Below are 18,205 nucleotides of genomic sequence, written 5' to 3' on the forward strand. Positions count from 1 at the left end.
TTTGAACAGATTTCCCTGTTTATATTCATGTAAAATAGTGGGGCGGGGGGGGGGGGGGGAGGGAGGGAGAGAAATACTTTGTTTAAATCCATTTGCAAAGAAGCGCTAGTGACCTGATATATAAAATGTGTTTATCTAACAGGGTTACCCAGTATACCCCTTACCAACCTGAGGTTTCCCAGGGTAGACTGGAGAGCCTGTTAAATTACCAGACTATGGTGTGTGACATCACAGGAATGGATGTGGCCAATGCATCTTTACTGGATGAGGGGACTGCTGCAGCAGAGGCTATGCAACTATGTCACAGGTAACGCACGCAAATGGATTGCAAATTTAGACTCAAGAAAGAATTGTGAGGTGTTTTGCTTTATTTCCTTATGTGGGACTGAATGGTTCAGTGGACTAAAAATGACACTGTACCTCACAGTGAATCAGTCTTCTGGAGTGCTAGTCTAGTATTTTCCACAAACACAAAATTAACTGTATATAATACTTCTTACTTTGCATTTATGAATTGCATTTCTCAGAATTCAGAACATTCTCGGTGTGAAATATGTATTATAATAAAAACATGTGTATGTGGGTGAGAGAAGCAACTGTTCCATTGTAGACTGTTCTTGAGTTTTAGTTTGTTCCCTGATCCACTTAACCTTTTCCCCCCCTTCTTTTAAACAGGCACAACAAGAGGAGAAAGTTCTATGTTGATGTCCGATGCCACCCTCAAACGATAGCAGTAGTCCAAACTAGAGCAAAGTAATGCCAATCTCCATCTTGCTTAATAAGTAGCACAAGCAAGCACATGAAATATTTTACCATCACACCTCTTGTTCTATACTGATCAAAGATTGAATATTACAAGTACAACACTGATTATGTTGATAAATAGGTGTGCTTTGGGAAATGTAAGAGAACCTACAGTACTAGTTTGGGGACTGACTTTGGCTATACTGTAAGTATTTTATGATACTGAGGATTTCCCCTAGGATAATTCATGCAAACCTTGTAAAATATTTCATTCATATCCAGTTTAGGGGCTGAACTAACTGATTAGATCCATTTCCAATAGCTAGTACCTAAATTTCTACCTTGTTTAGCTGCAGCTAAACATCTTGCTGGTTCAATATTGCATTAGTCCATGTAAAGCAAATACAGTAATTTTGTATGATGGATGCAATCTTGTTTGTAACTAACTTATCTTCCAAATAAACAGACGTGAATTAATTCACAATTTTTAAAATGGAGGTAAACGTATAGAAACAAAATATTTCTCCTGTCTGCACTGTTAACATACCTGTGCACATCTGAGCATTGAACTCCATTTGAACATTCTCTTACCTAGCAAATTATGCATTACTTTGAAGGAAATCAATAAGGTTTAGTGACACAAACTCTTAATAAATTCATAGTTACATACAAAAATCCTATATTAAGAGAATGTAAATAGAAGTTGCAAAGCCAAGCCCTCCAAAGTTAGGAAATGCAAAATATAAGTTAATTTTGCTCCCTTCGGCATATGCAATATGATGATCTTTACTTTCATGATCACATGCTATTTTTATGGCACAATATAGCTTTCACCACCATAGATGCTCGCACTTCCTTAACTGTGTAGCAGTGGGAAGCATGTTCAATCAGCTATACTTTAAGAAAAATATTCCCTAGATCAGTGAAGAAGTCAAATCTGTTAAATGTTATCCCAAAGTATGAAATGGCTTCAATAACTTTTGCGTTCCATCTCTTGCTTTGCAGTTACAGTGGTGTTGTCATTGAGCTGAAATTGCCCCATGAGATGGATTTCAGTGGTAAAGATGTCAGTGGAGTGCTATTTCAGTACCCAGATACCGAGGGGAAGGTGGAAGACTTCACTGAACTAGTTGAAAGAGCCCGCCAAAATGGGGTAAGATTAAGTAGTATCGTTGTTGTCCCGTTCTCCTCCCCCCCCCCCGGACTAGTTCTGACGTTTAACTCGGCTATAATTGTAGGCACTGTAATTTTCTTTATAGATGATGTACAGAGCAAAGACTACTTTTAGGCTTCAGTTTCACATGAATGCTATAAAACAGTTTGAAGTAGAATCTTGATTCCCCAAATTGATACACTGTGTGCGCTTTCAGAGAAGAGGCTAACAACTCTATGCTCTTACGTTTTCAGACTCTTGTCTGCTGTGCTACTGACCTCTTGGCTCTGTGTATTTTGAGGCCTCCAGGAGAGTTTGGGGTGGATGTTGCTCTGGGTAGCTCCCAGAGGTTTGGGGTACCACTCTGTTATGGGGGACCACATGCTGCCTTCTTTGCTGTCAAAGAAAACCTGGTGAGAATGATGCCTGGGAGAATGGTTGGAGTTACAAGGTAAAGTTGGGACATTTTTCTTTAATTTGTCAGCTGGAAATGTCTGATATGGCTCCCCAAATCATAGTATCTAAGCACCTCGTAATCTTTAATAAACTTATCCTTACAACGGCTCTTTCAGGTAGAGAAAATACAATTACACCTCTACCCCGATATAACGTGACCCGATATAACACAAATTCTGATATAACACGGTAAAGCAGTGCTCCAGGGGTGCGGGGCTGCGCACTCCGGCGGATCAAAGCAAGTTCGATATAACACAGTTTCGCCTGTAACGCGGTAAGATTTTTTTGGCTCCCGAGGACAGCGTTGTATCGAGGTAGAGGTGTATCTTCATTTTATATATGGTGAGCTGTGACACAGACTAAGTGACATGCCCAAGGTCACACAGCACACTTCCGCCCACCCACTTCCTGGATCCCAATAGGTGTCACAGCTCTATAGCGGAACTAAACCTGGGTCCCCCAGTCCAGTGTCCTAACTATTCCACTATTTTTCTCATAAGTTAGGAGAATGAAGCATGGTTGAAATTTCCCCAAGATTATAATAAAAAAAATTGGGTAAAGTAAAACACTGTTTACAGAGAAAACTTGAGAGAATGAAATTCTCCACTGAGAGAACTCAGAAGCAGAAGTATCTAAGTTCGTTTCTATTAAAGAAGTGGGGCCTGTGGGCAATAGTTTAAAAGCTCAATAATTTTGATTTAAAAAAAAAAAAATTGGTGGCCAGGAGAGCTGTCCTCATGTGAGTCTGAGGTCCCCCACTGAAGGGACATCTCACTTTGTGGGACATGCAGGCCATCCGAATTAGCAGTATTTCACTTACTTTACTAATTTTGAGCTTACCAGACTTTCAAATGTTTATCTGAACCCTTACTGAGATTCACTCCTCACTACCATAAACTTCAGGAAGCAGACAGAAAATTCAGAAAACCTGTTGAGGTATCAAGAAATTTAAGTGAAGGAAACTTGAACTACATAATGCAGTGAAGGTGGGGAAACTCTTAATGACTGGGGGGGGAAGGGGGAAGGAGGAGGGAAAACACTGAACAAAATACCTGTTTTATACCCAGTATAGTAGTGTTTTGGAATATTGAGAACACGCTTAATGGAATACACTATAACTGTCAGTTAAAAATTGTACATATTGGAACAAAAACCCGACACATGCTTCTGAAACTATACAACTTCTGATATTAATACGTTTTGTACTTACCACTAGCATGTTTATGAACATTTTTTTTTTCTTTTCTTACATTGCTTCTCACATTTATCCCAAAGAACAATATGCTTAGTGTGACACTGCACTCACCTCTCGTGAGCGCCTCCTTTTGGGCCGTGTGCAATCCTGCACTCCTTTCTTTTCCTGCATCCCCTGTCATCCTCATCAGGCAGGTCTTCAGTGGCTCAGCCCTTTGGCCAAGTCTCACACAAACACATGAAGGAACCCTTTCCAGGGTAACAAAGGTCCAACAAGGACTATTGCTTTTCCCATGTTGGTATCTGCAGTCTTGTCTCTGGGCTCAGTTCCCAGCCCCTTCTGGGCTAGCTTTAAGTCCATCCCTGCCCTGTTATAGAGAAGTGCCCCAGGGCTTCATCACTGGAGACTTTGTTCTCAGAGGTTCTCACTGACCCAGCTGTCCAGCCCGGTCACCTCTCACATTCAATCCCCTTCCAGGGGAGTAACAAAGTTCAACAAATGGTTGGCCCTTTCTAGGGTCTTCAGCCCCATCCTTGAGCCCTTTAAATTCTAGCCCCTTTCTTGGGTTTCTAAACAACACTTGTCCCCTCTTTGGGGATTTGGCCACTCTGCCAGTGGCAGGGGAGGGGGTAACCTGGGCTCACCCACTAATCTGGATCCTGACCCAGGGACCCTACTAATAGCAGCCACATGCTGCTTCCTTTAATAATTGCTACTGCTGTTCCCTGGGCCACTTCCCACATAGCCCCTTCTACTTCACCCTTACCTCAGGGCTGAAATTCTTTCTCGCAGAATGTCAGTGTTACCAGAACCCATCTTCTGGTTCACTCTTGAACTCCATCAAGGAGCATATTCTGTGCAGCTGTGGTCACTGCCAGGCAATGATCTACTCAGGCCCTGCAGCTCTTTTTAACTGAGCCTGCTGGGCTTTGATTGGCTGCTTCCTTGCAGACTTTCTAGGCAGGCCAGGAGGACAGACCTTTACTGCTCTCTTTTCTGGGGTGGGTTGTGGTAAGACTGCAAGGCTTCCAGCAGGGGGCCTCAAAGGGCCCAGTACACCCTGTCACATTTGGCATTAGACTTCAGAATCATGAATCAAGCTTGTAGCACAGGGGTCAGCAACGTTTGGCATGCGGCTCGCCAGGGTAAGCACCCTGGCGGGCCGGGCCAGTTTATTTACCTGCTGACGCGGCAGGTTCGGCCGATCGCAGCTTCCAATGGCCGCGGTTCGCCGTCCCGGGCCAATGGGGGCGGGCAGCAGGAAGCCGCGGCCAGCACATCCCTCGCCCTGCCACTTCTCGCCGCCCCCATTAGCACGGGACGGCGAACCACGGTGATTGGGGGCCGCAATCGGCCGAACCTGCCATGTCACCAGGTAAATAAACTGGCCCGGCTTGCCATGGTGCTTACCCTGGCGAGCTGCGTGCCAAACGTTGCCGACCCTTGTTGTAGCATATCCTAGCATGCTTATTTCAAACTATGATCAATTTAAAGAGTTGTGTATCTCAGGGGGAAAGAATGTTCATTTTATTTACTAAAGCTATGCGATATTATAGTACTTTAGGGCATGCCTTACATTTTAAGTGTGTTCTCATCTCACACTGTGTCACCAGAACATTGTGGGTAAAAAAGTTAAAATGTAAAGTTATGGTCAGAACTACAATATTTCCCAAAGGCAATTTATGCTATGACCTTCAAATTATTGTTGTTGTTTGCTGGAGGCCTTTTAATTGATGAAGGAACCAAGCTGTATAGTTGGAAACCCTAGGACAACTGCTGGATTCAGTTGGCTTTATCTCGGACACCAGACAGCAGCTGAGCAAATATTGTTTGTGAATAGTTTAGTTTATCGAGTGCCCTGAAGTCTTAGAAATGTCTGTTCTGAAACATTTCATTTTATACAAGATTGTTGCTCTCAAATTTTCCTCTCTAGCTCTGAAAGTCTTTAAATATTAGAAATTCTTTAAGAAAATAACTGAGCTGCACAGAATGATGGATTGGTACGAACACTTAGCATCATCTTGGGCTAGTATCAATGGATTACTCAACTAATATTATATGTATTAAACAGTACTTTAAGGTAGCAGGTATTACATATGCAGAGGGTTCCTTCTTTCTTGCAGTATCTGAACTGTGCCCCTAGGAGTGTTCAATTTAAAAATCTGTGGAAAATTTTTGTAGCCCTTGATAAACACCAGTGCTTTCATAAAACTATAAAAACAGTAAAATGTGATTATTTTTCTCTTTCTTTCTTTCTACAGTACTGGATTAGGGAAGACTGGCTGGATTAGGGAAGACTGGCTAGATTCTCTAAACTTCCGCTAAAGACAGGGGCACTTGACAGATGTGATTTGGATAAATATAGAAGTTTTGGATGTTTCAGAACCTTCTACTGACTATTGCTCAAAAAAGTCTCCCAATCCAGAGTATCTGTCATTTGAGGGGTAGTGAGAAGGAAGTGGGCAGGTCTGGTTCCCTTTAGTGTTATCTTAAGTGTGTGTGTTTGTTTTCTGAACATGAACATCTGTTCAGGGATACGCTAAGGTTTGGGTCACTTTTTACTTTACTCAGAATGGTTATCTATCACAGTTCTTCACCCTAAAGGAATTCCACCAGTTAGCTTCAAGTTAGCAAACTAAGCATAGCAGTTCAGTTAATGCAGAGCCTGTATCAACATAAACTAACAAAAGAAATACTTCCTTTTATGGTTCAGAGATGCAAATGGAAAGGAAGTATATCGGCTTGCATTGCAAACTCGAGAGCAGCATATTAGAAGGGACAAGGCGACCAGCAACATCTGTACAGCACAGGTGACCTCTGTCAAAAATCTTTGTGTGTGTGTGAATTTTCAATCCTGTGAAACTTGGAATTTTTGCTTGGGAAAAAGAGGATCATCTTAATCTGTTTTCATTCAAAAAGTTAGTCTTGCAGCCACTTGTCATGGAGGGGGAACTCCACTGAGTAGTGTTGAGTTCCTATAAACTGGATGCTCTACTTTTGCAGACGTAGAATTTTAACACTCCTGAATGAAGAATTCCGCTTTGTATTTGTGCAGAAATAATAATCCCACTTTCCACAGGGTGGGTATCATCTTTTAAAAGGAGTTACACTAATGCCCACATTCCCTATGCATATTTAGTAATGGTTTTAGCCTCTTTTCCTTATATGTACTTCCACACAGGGCCGTCCCTAGCCATTTGGGTGCCCTACGCAGCCACCCTGCGGGGGGCTGTGTGGGGCCCCAGGCCTTGCCCCCCAGGGTCTGGGAGGCAGGAGCTGTGGGGGGCACTTTGGGGGCCCCACAGGCTCAGAGGGGCCCGGGGGATTAGCGGGGGTCCGGGAGCAGCCCGCTCCGCTTCCCTCGCCCCGGCCCCAGCCGTGTCGCTTGGGGAAGGGGGTTTGGGGGAAGGGATCCCTCCCCTCCCCCCGCACTCACTGGCAGCAGCAGGAAGTGGAGCAGCCCGGCCCCAGCCAGCTCCCAGCCGCGGCACTCCGCTTCCCGCCGCCGGTCAGTCCGGGGTGGGGTGGGGAAAGAACCTTTCCCTAACCCCACCCCAGCGACACGGCTGGGGCCGGGGCAAGGGAAGCAGCAAGTGTGGGGGGCATCCTTTCTCCAACCTCCCCACGCTCACCGGCGGCAGGAAGCGGAGCGCCACAGCTGGGAGCTGGCGGAGTGGAGCGGGCTGCGGCTGGGTTACTCTGCTTCCCGCCGCTGCCGGTGAGTGCGGGGTCGCTGGGGGAAGAGGTGGAATAGGGGTGGGCTGAGGGCAGAGCGGGGGGGAGGGTAAGAGGCGGGGCGGAGGGAGTTGTCCGGGGCCCCACACCCTCCTTAGGGATGGTCCTGCCTCTTGAAGAAGGTGCAGCCCGTGGATAGGGCTGGTGCTGCTGCATATGCAGCACGTAGCTGCCTAGGGCACCATGAAATTTGGTGCCTCAAATTTCATGGTGCCCTACGCAGCTGCTTATGCTGCATATGCCTAAGGACGGCCCTGCTTCCACACTTAAATAATTTTGGGGTCCCTAATTTTGATAAGTCAATTTGCCATTTACGTTCGACTCATAAGCATTTATGTCAATTAGTTCCCCTGGTATATCTGTGGTTCGTGCATGTATTCAGTTAAGCTCAGCATCTTTTGAACTTTCCCTAAAATTCCAAAAGTATGTTCTTGTGGTCCCATACTATGGTTTTTCCCAGCATGTAACACTTTTGTTTTCAGGCATACTTATCTTGTGACTTATTCCTTATTCCCAAACATTCATGTCAAGCTAGGTCTTGGTTATACTAAGCTACTTGTCATATAGGCCAGAGGCCTTATAGGCCCATGCGTTACAGCCTTCTAATATCTATGTCTTTATGTATATATTAGAGAGACAAGGTGGATGAGGTAATTTTTTTTTTTTATTGGACCCACATCTGTTGGAGAGAGAGACAAGCTCAAAAGTTTCTCTCCAACAGAAGTTGGTCCAATAAAATATATTACCTCACACACCGTATCTCTCTCTGATGTGATGGCACTGACACGGCTATAACACTATTTACCTGCACTGAGTGTACGCCACCGGTTAGGGTTTTGTATATAAAGGTATTAACTAAGCCCAACAGTACCACTATGATGTACATATGCAAGTATTATCATTTTGGTTTTAGATTGGGAAACTGAGGAACAGAGGTTTGATTTGCTAGCCATTAATAGAGCCAAGACTCAAATCCTGGTCTCCCAACTACCAATATTGTGCTTTAGTAACTATACCATGTTGTGTCTCAAATAGAAATCTACAGGGAGTTTTAGCAATATCTGCAGAACTTTTATACATATGGGTGGCTACAAAGATTAAGCTTACAGTTCAGTGTTTATTTGTTTTGTTTTTTTGTCACTGAACCACTTAAACACCAAAGGATCTTAAATTCATGAACAATGTTACTATTTAAAATTTTTGTAAATGCATAATTTAGCAAGAAAAATATATGTAGCTTTCCTATTTCTTAACTTTGTAGATTACCTAGAACTAAGTGTTTACCTTTTATTGATAGCTTTTTTTAATATTGTGGTTATATAGTTGCCTTGGGACACTAAAGAAGCTAGTTATACTAAACTGCCAGCAATCAACCTTATTTGATTGTTCCTAAAATATGTTTGGACATTTTAGGCTCTTCTGGCTAACATGGCTGCCATGTATGGAGTCTATCATGGTTCGAATGGATTAAAGCACATTGCAAGAAGGGTGCATAATGCCACTCTAATCTTAGCTGAAGGTGAGTATTCAGCAATTATAAAGGGGTAGATCTTACATGTTCACACCTCTTAAAAACACTGACCTTCCATTTTTTGTCCACCAATGGTTTTAAGTAGCAGAAGAAATCCAAAATTTCTGCACCAAGTGTATGCCACTGGAGTCGTCATAATATTTAGTGTTTTGTATATAAAGGTATTAACTAAGCCTAACAGTACCACTATGATGTACATATGCAAGTATTATCATTTTGGTTTTAGATTGGGAAACTGAGGAACAGAGGTTTGACTTGCTAGCCATTAATAGAGCCAAGACTCTCATCCGTGTCTCCCAACTACCAATATTGTGCTTTAGTAACTATACCATGCTGTCTCTCAAATAGAAATCTACAGGGAGTTTTGGCAATATCTGCAGAACTGCTTCAAAATCTGTATAACTTTTTTGAAAGGGTTATGCTTTCCTACTATTACCTGCCCATTTTATTAATCTAATCTGGATGAGAAGACTCAGAGGTCACTAAAATATAGTTTAAATTTACAGATTAAATAGATTAGATTATCTGAAGTGAAGGCTGTTCAATTTAATCAAATTTATGTAGAACACCGCACTGCTATAAACACTGAAATCCCAAAACTTATTGGCTGACTGCATTATGAACATGACTTGTACTCTGATTATTAAGAACAGGAAACTTCTTGATTGTTCAAATCAAAAGGATATTAAAATATTTTATTATTTGAATCTCATCTAAAAATCTGCAGTTCTGTTTCTGTAGAATGTCTGCACTTAGGAGATAAATGCAGCACAGCTGGCTGGCTATATTGGCTGTCTATGTCTGGTGCAACTATTGCTATTGATGTAGGCATTTAGGAGGTCATAACTGACCCTTCTGTAACTGATGTTGGCAGAAGATTTCAACTTGTAATAAGAGCAATGCACCCTGTGAATTGACCACATTGTCAAATTGCCCCGATGGCCCAGCTGTCTATAAAATGCTGGAGGTTTCAGCTCACTCTCTCCCAACAAGGTTCTGCTCACCTTGCTTGACTGGCCTTGCTCTCTGTAGACACTTGCGATCTCAGAAAGTGAATGCTAGCTCTTCCTATTAGCAATCAATAGGTTGTAAATAGTTTCTGCTGCTGTTGTATGTGGGACAGCTTCACCTGTGCTGGACCAGTAGGAGTACTAGGGTAGGCTGCCCATTAACGTTCTTACTGCCACGTGGTCTAGAGCTGTTCTGATTAAATTTAGATAATCCTGTGATAGAAATGATGACCGCTAGCTTACACTAGTGCTGCTACTTCTGCTAATGCACAAAGAGCTGTGCTGGTGCTAGAGTAACAATGTAAAATCCTCTGTACTCGCAGCCTGTCCCTACTCTTAAGACTTGTGCGATCACAGGAAAGGTCTAAGCCAGTGGTCAGCAACGTTCGGCACGCGGCTCGCCAGGGTAAGCACTCTGGCGGGCCGGGCCAGTTTTATTTACCTGCTGACGCGGCAGGTTCGGCCGATCGCGGCTCCCACTGGCCGCGGTTCGCCGTCCCGGGCCAATGGGGGCGGCGAGAAGCCGTGGCCAGCGCACCGCTTCCCGCCGCCCCCATTGGGGGCTGCAATCGGCCGAACCTGCCGCGTCAGCAGGTAAATAAAACTGGCCCGGCCCGCCAGGGTGCTTACCCTGGCGAGCCGCATGCCAAACGTTGCCGACCCCTGGTCTAAGCTTTTGGAATTCTCCTGTTCCAAGCCAAACTCCAGGAATACTTGCATCTTTATATTTGTGTAAAAATTTGTCTACATTTTTTTTTATATTGACAGTGGAGGAGAAAATACAAAGATCTATCTCTGTTATATTGAATTTAATAATGTCTTGTTCAGCAACAGTTCTCTTAGTATCTATGTACATTATAAAGAAAGCTCAGACATAAAATATTACATGCAGAATTGCACTTTGGTAGAAATACTGTTAGATTTTACTGTCCCGTGCATTCCGTGTAATGCCTCTTGTTAAAATAGTACTTGCGTAAGAGGCAGATGCGGAGGGTGGGGAGAAGGAACCAATGAAGCATGGAATAAATGGAATTAACTTATTTCCTTTAGGTCTTAAGCGAGCAGGTCACACATTGCAGCATGACCTGTTCTTTGATACCTTGAAGATCCAGTGTGGATGTGCAGTCAAGGAGGTCTTTGACAGGGCAGGTCAGCGGCACATAAACTTTCGGATTTATAGTGATTGCACAGTAAGTCACAGAACCTTTCACAAATCTTACAGCATGGTTTTCGTGCATTGAGAGTTTTCGGTCATTAAGTAGTATGGTGGCTATGAAGAAAGGAAAACGCTTTTTTAAAGAAGTTGTCTTTCTAGCAAGCTCAGATATGTTACTCCACAATTTTTTCCATAAAATACTTTAAAATGGGATATAAAAACATGGAATTGCTTGGCAGCATACTGAATATTAATGAATTTTCCAAAATTGCTGTCTTTTGCTTCATGTCTTTCTAATACTGTTTTTTTCCCACCAGTGGTGGGAACTTGTTATACTCATTGAGGACTTCATGGAGAGACCCTTAAAACCTGTACTATATAAATCAATTCCAAACTTCAGCTGTTTTTGTTGTAGCCATATTTAAAGATAACTATAAACAGAAGTGGATTGCAAATCATTCAACATGCTCAGTAGGAGCATAGAGCCTAATGAAGCCATGTCCCCTTTGTGACACATAAAATGGGTAAGAACTGCATAGCCATAATAGAATTAAATATGTAATCCAGTTATTTTTAAATTCAGGATAGCAATCTCAAGCCCTGAAACCGTAAAGTGAACCTGGTATGGTTTAGGAAGAAAAAAGAATATAATAAGCAAGAAATAATACGAATATAATAATTATATTGTAGTTTTAGGAACTGAAGTTATTTGTAAATGAAATATTAATGGTTCAGGTACATAAAATGGAATGAAGATCGTATATTGTGATGTGCAAAAACACAACACGTGTAATGTAATCCCTGGTTTTGGGAACTATGAATAACTGCTGCTACTTTCCCCCTCCCCCGATAGATTGGAGTGTCACTTGATGAAACTGTAACTGAGAGAGACCTGGATGACTTGTTGTGGATTTTTGGGTGTGAATCTTCATCTGTAAGTACAATATAGATAATCTAGAAATATTTAGAAGGGTTACTGCATATAAAATCTGTACTTCAATGAGCTACAAAAATGTATTAAACTATATTCAAGTGAGTCAAGAATATTAATAAAAAAACCTAGTTACTCAGTTGTCTGGACTTCCTCATTCCTCCTGTGAACTCTGCTAGTTTGGCTTAGATAGTGAGCTCTCTGGGGCAGGGACTGTCTGTATTTTGTATGCTGTACAGGATTAAACACATTGTTAGTGCACAATTAAATGGTAATTTCAGATTTCTCTTTTACTGAAGAGATCAGGATGAGGGTTACTGAGTAATGCTATGCCTTGGGAGTATGCCGCTTAATCCCCTTGTTTAACCTGGACATCCTGTATTTTGGGGCACTACTTATTTTTGGGATTGGAACCTGGGGTTTGGCAGTGCTCCCTCAGTGGCCTGCAGGAAGTATGTCACACTGACTCCACGCACAGTATTTGGTAATTAGCAATAGTGCTCCTCTAGTGTGAATTAGTGAGGCGTCTGTTAATTTTTTTTATTTTATATAATGCCAGAAGTGTTATGGATGCTTTACAGGTATGTGCATTGATAAAAGTACAGTATGTGCTTCAAAGAACCTGTCAATATTGGTAATAAAATGGCAGTGTATTTCAGCTAACTTTGATAACTGTGTAACTTGTTGAGAGAAGAAATTTAATTATTTTTCTGTGAAGATGTCTTATTTAATCACTTCATATTTCTCTACTTGTCAAAGGAATTGGTTGCTGAGAGTATGGGAGAAGAAACAAGGGGCATTCTGAGTACTGCATTTAAGAGGACTTCCAAATTCTTGACACATCAAGTATTCAACAGGTTTGTGATGTTTATTCCCACTGCAGATTTTCAGTTTGTATAGAGATTTGACATGTTTCCTGCCCTCCCACCCTTCCCTCTTTTGTACTCTGAGAAGGTTGTACCGAAGACTATCACCTTATAGCATCCATTTAGTTATATTCCAGTGTTCATCCTGAGATAGCACTTCAATACTAAACATCTATTTTTAGACACTTGTATCTTCCTCCAATTTTTTTTTTTTTTTTTTTTGTAGGGTTGTGCAAACCCTTCTTGCTCTGGTCTGACCCAAGCTAAGCAATACATTTTTGTCCTTTTGTGTGTAACCCTTCTGCCAGGCCGAGCTGATAGCAGCAAGGGCCGGGTTCAGTACATAGGGGTCCCCTCCCAACAGCGTGATACAAAACCAGCTCGAGCCCCCACCCAGTGACCTGGGAAAATCTTACACACACCCTGGGTGCCTTGAAGAGGCAATACTTCCCCTCTCGCAAGCACAGAGCCTCGGTGTAGCAGAAAATGTTTAATAACATGAGGTAAACAACATAGCATTAAATTGGGAAAACACCACAACTAGAGTTCATAGACCAAACCATGAGCGAAGACCCACCCCAGCAAATTGGGCCGTTTCCTTTCCCGTTGGTTCTTGAAACCAGCAACACAAAAATCACCCAAAGTCCCAAAAGTCCAACACCCCCAAAGTCTCTTGGGTCCAGCAACCCAAGAATCACCAAAGTCCCAAAAGTCCAACAACCCCCAAAGTCTCTGTCCCTGGTCAGTGCAGCCCCAGAGTTCAAAGGGGGGGGAGCGGCGCAGGGTGTTAAGGGGCACCTTACGTGATCCGAGGCCAACCGGCCGCCTCTCCGTGGGGTTCCGCCGCAGCCTTCACCACGAGCCGCTCCACTCCACCAGCCGTCCCGTGAGCCGCTCCTGCCATCCCACGAACTGCTCTGCTCTACCAGCTGCTCCGCTCACCGACCTGTGAGCCGCTCCACTCGCCGTTCCTTGGGCCGCTCCAATCGTCCCCGCAAGGCTCCGCTCTGCTAGCTGCTTCTCCAGCCGTCCCCGCAAACTGCTCTGCCAGCGGCTTAGTAATATAGCTTCAAGCTCCCCCACTAGTTAACACAGCCTCAGTGATCTCAGCTCTTAGTAACTTTAGCTCTCTTGTGATTTCAGCTCTTAGTGATTTCAGCTAGTAGTAGGGGAGCCCCAGTGCTGGTGCACTATTGGCCCAAAGTGAATTCAGCTCAGCAGCCTGTAACTAGACTCCTAATGGAATCAAAGTTAGCTCTGACATTCAACAGTGGAGAGAGGAGAAGGTGCAATTGGTGTTTCAGGCTCACAAAAGGGGCCCACACCACCAGGTACAAATACCTGCCCTCTCTCCATTCACTAGGTTTTGTAACCCATGCCCCTTGTCAAGCAAGTGCTACTTAGTTAATGGTGAGTCCTTCTGTCATACAACAGTTCCACTGGCCTTGATTCACAGAATCAGGGTAACAAAACTTTATTCTTCCTGCCCCAATAACAGAGAAACTGGGGATCTCACACCAGCCAAAGTAACCACTTTCAGTTGCTGTTGTTTCATGCCAGGCAAACAAGATCAGCCCCTGGAGTTCTTTTCCACACTCGCCATAATTCACCACCAGATGTCAGGGTAGAGCTCATCCTGACTCTGCTTACATGTGGTATGCACGTGTTCGTACCAGCTTGGTTTCCATAGATGCTTGTGTCCATCTTGTGTTAGTCTACCAAACAAGCACACTTCTTATTTTCATATTTAATTACTCCTGGGGGAATTCTGCACCACTGCACAATACAGAATTTTGCAGAAATTAATGTTGTACGGACAGAACTTCCTTTTCCCCAACAGAAATGGGCTGAAGTGTTGCTGGCTGCCACTAAGGGCTCCTGGACCTGGCAGAGCCCAGCTTGCAAATAGAAGACAGGGGGAAGGGGGAGGGAACTGGAGGGTTTCCAGCACACCCTGAAGGAAGGAGGTGGTGGTGGCGTGCAGGAAATTCTGTGCAAGCCCAGGACCCAGCATCAGGCTGTTTCTCCCTCTGGATCCCTGGGCTGTAGGAGGGTAGCAGGTGTGAGTATCTGGGCTGGGGGGTCCTTGAAGCTGGCCTCTGTGGGACAGGCGGTCTGAGTGGCTAGGCTCGGGCGGGGAGAAGAGGGGTGTGAGTGTCTGTCTGTAGAGGAGTGGACTCACCCCTGCGGCACCTCCTGCTGGTCTCTTCTGGGAATTAGCTCAATTTCCAGCCCAGAGCACCCTCTGCAGGCTGGTGATCTGCCTGTCCTCTGGCCCCCATGTCCCTCCCTGGACCCCGGTGCCCTTATACCTGGGGTGTTGCCCCCTGGCAGTAACCCCACAGTCTTAGGGTCTCCTCTCCCTGGGGAACCCCCACCCACTATCCCCACCTCTCCTCAGTATCAGGCTACTGCCAGTCATCGTCTAGTCCCATGCCTGGGGCAGACTGCAGTATCAGCCTATTCATCACTGGCAAGGAGGGTTTGGACCTGCTGCCTTGGCCTACCCCTGGGCTGCCCTCTGCAACCCCCAGTACCTGTTGGCCTTATGCTTTCCAGGCTGGAGCTCCCCAGCTCCTCTGCCTTTCCCCAGCCCTGCTCCACTCAGGTACCCTGTCTCTCACTCCCTGCAGCACAGAGAGAGACTGTTGAGTTCCTGGCTCCCAGCCTTTTTATACAGGCCAGCTGTGGCCTGATTGGGGCGTGGCCCAGCTGTGGCTACTTCCCCAATCAGCCCAGCTTTTAGAGCTGCAGCCCTCTGCCAGGGCTGTTTTAAGCCCTTCCAGGCAGGAGCGGGGGACCACCCTGCTACAGTGTCTGACAGCGGTGGGCCAGCCTCTATTCCATCCTGGTCCCGAGGCCCGCCGGGGATGTCAGTTGGCGGCTCCTTCACGGGGCCGTGAGCACTGGCGTGTACTTGGCGTGGTTTACCCCTGTCCCTGACACCTGTCCTTTCTGCGGCGTGAGGGAGACCCTGGCTCACGTTTACTTAGAGTGTGCCAGGTTGCAGCCCCTACACCGGCTCCTCACCGACATTATGTTGCGTTTTTGGTTACACTTTTCCCCTCACCTTCTCATTTATGCACTCCCTATCCGTGACCCCACAAAATCGCGGGACCTCCTGGTCAACTTCCTCTTGGCCCTGGCTAAACAGGCCATCTATAAAACCAGGGAGAGGAGGTTGGCCAATGGAGGTTCCTGTGACTGTGGGGCCTGTTTCCGATCCTCTGTCCGTTCACGTATCCGGGCAGAGTTCCTCTGGGCGGCGTCCACTGGCTCCCTTGACACCTTTGAGGAGCAGTGGGCGCTGTCCGGGGTTCTCTGCTCGGTGTCCCCGTCAGGTTCCCTTCTTTTGACCCTTTAATCGCACTCCTGTCCCTGTTTTTACATTAGTTGTCCCCCGTAATCATTTGGATTTTAGGTCCTGTGGGTCCTCCCCTTAGGCTGGGGGGAGGATCCTTTAGCAGTGGGCGGGCTTTGCCCGCCCACTTCCCGGAACCCAACAGGTACAGTGTCTGACACCCTGGCTGGGCTCTGGGGGGAAGGGGGCAAAGAAACAGGAACTGGGTTGTCGTAGGGGTTTCTTTATCTCTCTACTCCTGGGGGAATTTTTGTGTTTGTCTGTATTGTTACAGACCTCCTTGCTGATAGGTATTTTGAAATAAATTACCAAAATAATTGAAACTGGCATGATTATATAGTGTTGTTTTGAGAAATAAAATTTGCAGAATTTTGCAAAATTTTAAAATATTGTGTGCAGAATTTTTTAACTTTTTGGTGCAGAATTCCCCCAGGAGTAATATTTTAAGACTTAGTCTTGTCAGAAGATTTGAACAGTTTTATTCTATATTCATGGTGATGGTATATTTCTGACCTAATGGCAGTAAGGGAGATGTACTAAATACTTTTAATCAGAACTAAATATTCTGGTTTGACTGTCTAGCCAGGAAATACTGGTGTATTAGGTACTTGTCTGCATATCTTCTTTATGAAAGACTAAAATTAAATACAAAAAGAAAATGGCTCTTATCCATTGTGAATTCTTAGTCACTTCCTATAGTGGAGCACTTTTTTATAGGTCATCCAGCTTGTGTAGTTAAACTGCTTGCCCTAACGCCACATTTTGTTTCCCTCCAGCTATCACTCTGAAACTAATATTGTCCGGTATATGAAAAGATTAGAAAACAAAGATATTTCCCTTGTTCACAGCATGATTCCTTTGGTAGGTATTTTCTTAAAAAATAAATAAAATCAGGTGATTATTAGTCTCTCTTTGGAGGAACAGTGACTGAATACATTCTTATTATTTTTTAGGGATCCTGCACAATGAAGCTTAATAGTTCATCTGAACTTACAGTAAGTTCATCTGACAGAATTATTCCTTGTTTAAGACCAGCCCAGAGTAAACTGCCTAGTCAGTCAAACGGACACAGTCCCTATTATTGTACATGTAAACACTGAATTTTATTGTCTTAAACGACCTAAACTTTAATGTTTTAGAGTGGGATTTTAAATTGGAGCAGAGTTGAGCCAACACTGAGGGGTTTTTTTTTTTTTTTAAATTCCATTCCAAATCTATAGGAAAGTAATTTTGCTGGGGCAGGGATAAAGTAAAGATGACAACTTTTGTCTTGTTTAAATTTAACATATTTCTACATGCTTTCTTACTGATTTTTGTCTGGGATTTTCAAAGATGCTTAAAAGAGTTAGATATCCAACTCCTATTGAATTTCCATAGCATTTGGACACCTAATGCTTCTTAAGGCCTCTTAAAAATCTTACCCTAAAATGTTATGAATGTGGTGTTAATAACATAGGTGGGATTAAAGAATTAGATTTTTTTAGCTCTCTGAGGCAGGGTCTGTCTCTACTGTTTGTATAGTGCCCAGCACAATGGGATCTTGATCCCGATTGGGGTCTTTGGACACTACTGTAATGAAAGCACTCAATAATAATAATTAATAATAATTAATAAAAATAATCCAAATCTCCTGTTTGTTACTTGGTCACCATATGACAGGATAGTCTCCTTTCAGTTCAATTTCTGAAACCAGTCAATGAAACCAGCCAGAGACTCCAGCTGGTAGGAGCAGCTGCAGCCAAAGCAGGGAACTTCAGGCATTCAGAGAACTTTCTATAGTTTTGACTGGACTTTCTCTGCCTTGTGCTGACTGGCTGTTTGTTTCAACCCTCTTCCTCCCCCTCCCTCAGTCTCTTTACCTTGGCTGCACTCCACACCTTCTCCTCTTCTCCCTGATTTGCCTCCATCCCTTCTCCTTCCATTTAGCTTATCCCTCCTAATTAACACCCCCCCCCCAATAAATTGTGGAACTAACATGGCAGTTGTTTCTGTTGCATAGCTCACTCTGTTACATCCCTTTTCCCCACCCTGTTTGTTTGGATTATAAGCTCTTTGGAGCAAAGACTG

The 18,205-nt window shown here is 44.1% G+C and overlaps 1 protein-coding gene across 1 annotated transcript in view; it reads left to right on the top strand.

Annotated features, from left to right (window-relative positions):
* GLDC (glycine decarboxylase) overlaps window positions 1–18,205 on the top strand; it is a 68,805-nt gene that overhangs the window by 24,504 nt on the left and 26,096 nt on the right. The window contains exons 4-14 of the mRNA XM_065405918.1: window positions 143–307; window positions 676–753; window positions 1,750–1,897; window positions 2,152–2,348; window positions 6,262–6,358; window positions 8,697–8,802; window positions 10,875–11,014; window positions 11,834–11,914; window positions 12,671–12,768; window positions 16,915–16,999; window positions 17,092–17,133. Of these exons, the coding sequence (XP_065261990.1) occupies window positions 143–307; window positions 676–753; window positions 1,750–1,897; window positions 2,152–2,348; window positions 6,262–6,358; window positions 8,697–8,802; window positions 10,875–11,014; window positions 11,834–11,914; window positions 12,671–12,768; window positions 16,915–16,999; window positions 17,092–17,133 (1,237 nt within the window). The remainder of the gene's footprint in view (window positions 1–142; window positions 308–675; window positions 754–1,749; window positions 1,898–2,151; window positions 2,349–6,261; window positions 6,359–8,696; window positions 8,803–10,874; window positions 11,015–11,833; window positions 11,915–12,670; window positions 12,769–16,914; window positions 17,000–17,091; window positions 17,134–18,205) is intronic.

This window comes from Emys orbicularis, chromosome 6 (assembly GCF_028017835.1).
Source record: "Emys orbicularis isolate rEmyOrb1 chromosome 6, rEmyOrb1.hap1, whole genome shotgun sequence".
Lineage (NCBI taxonomy): Eukaryota > Metazoa > Chordata > Testudines > Emydidae > Emys > Emys orbicularis.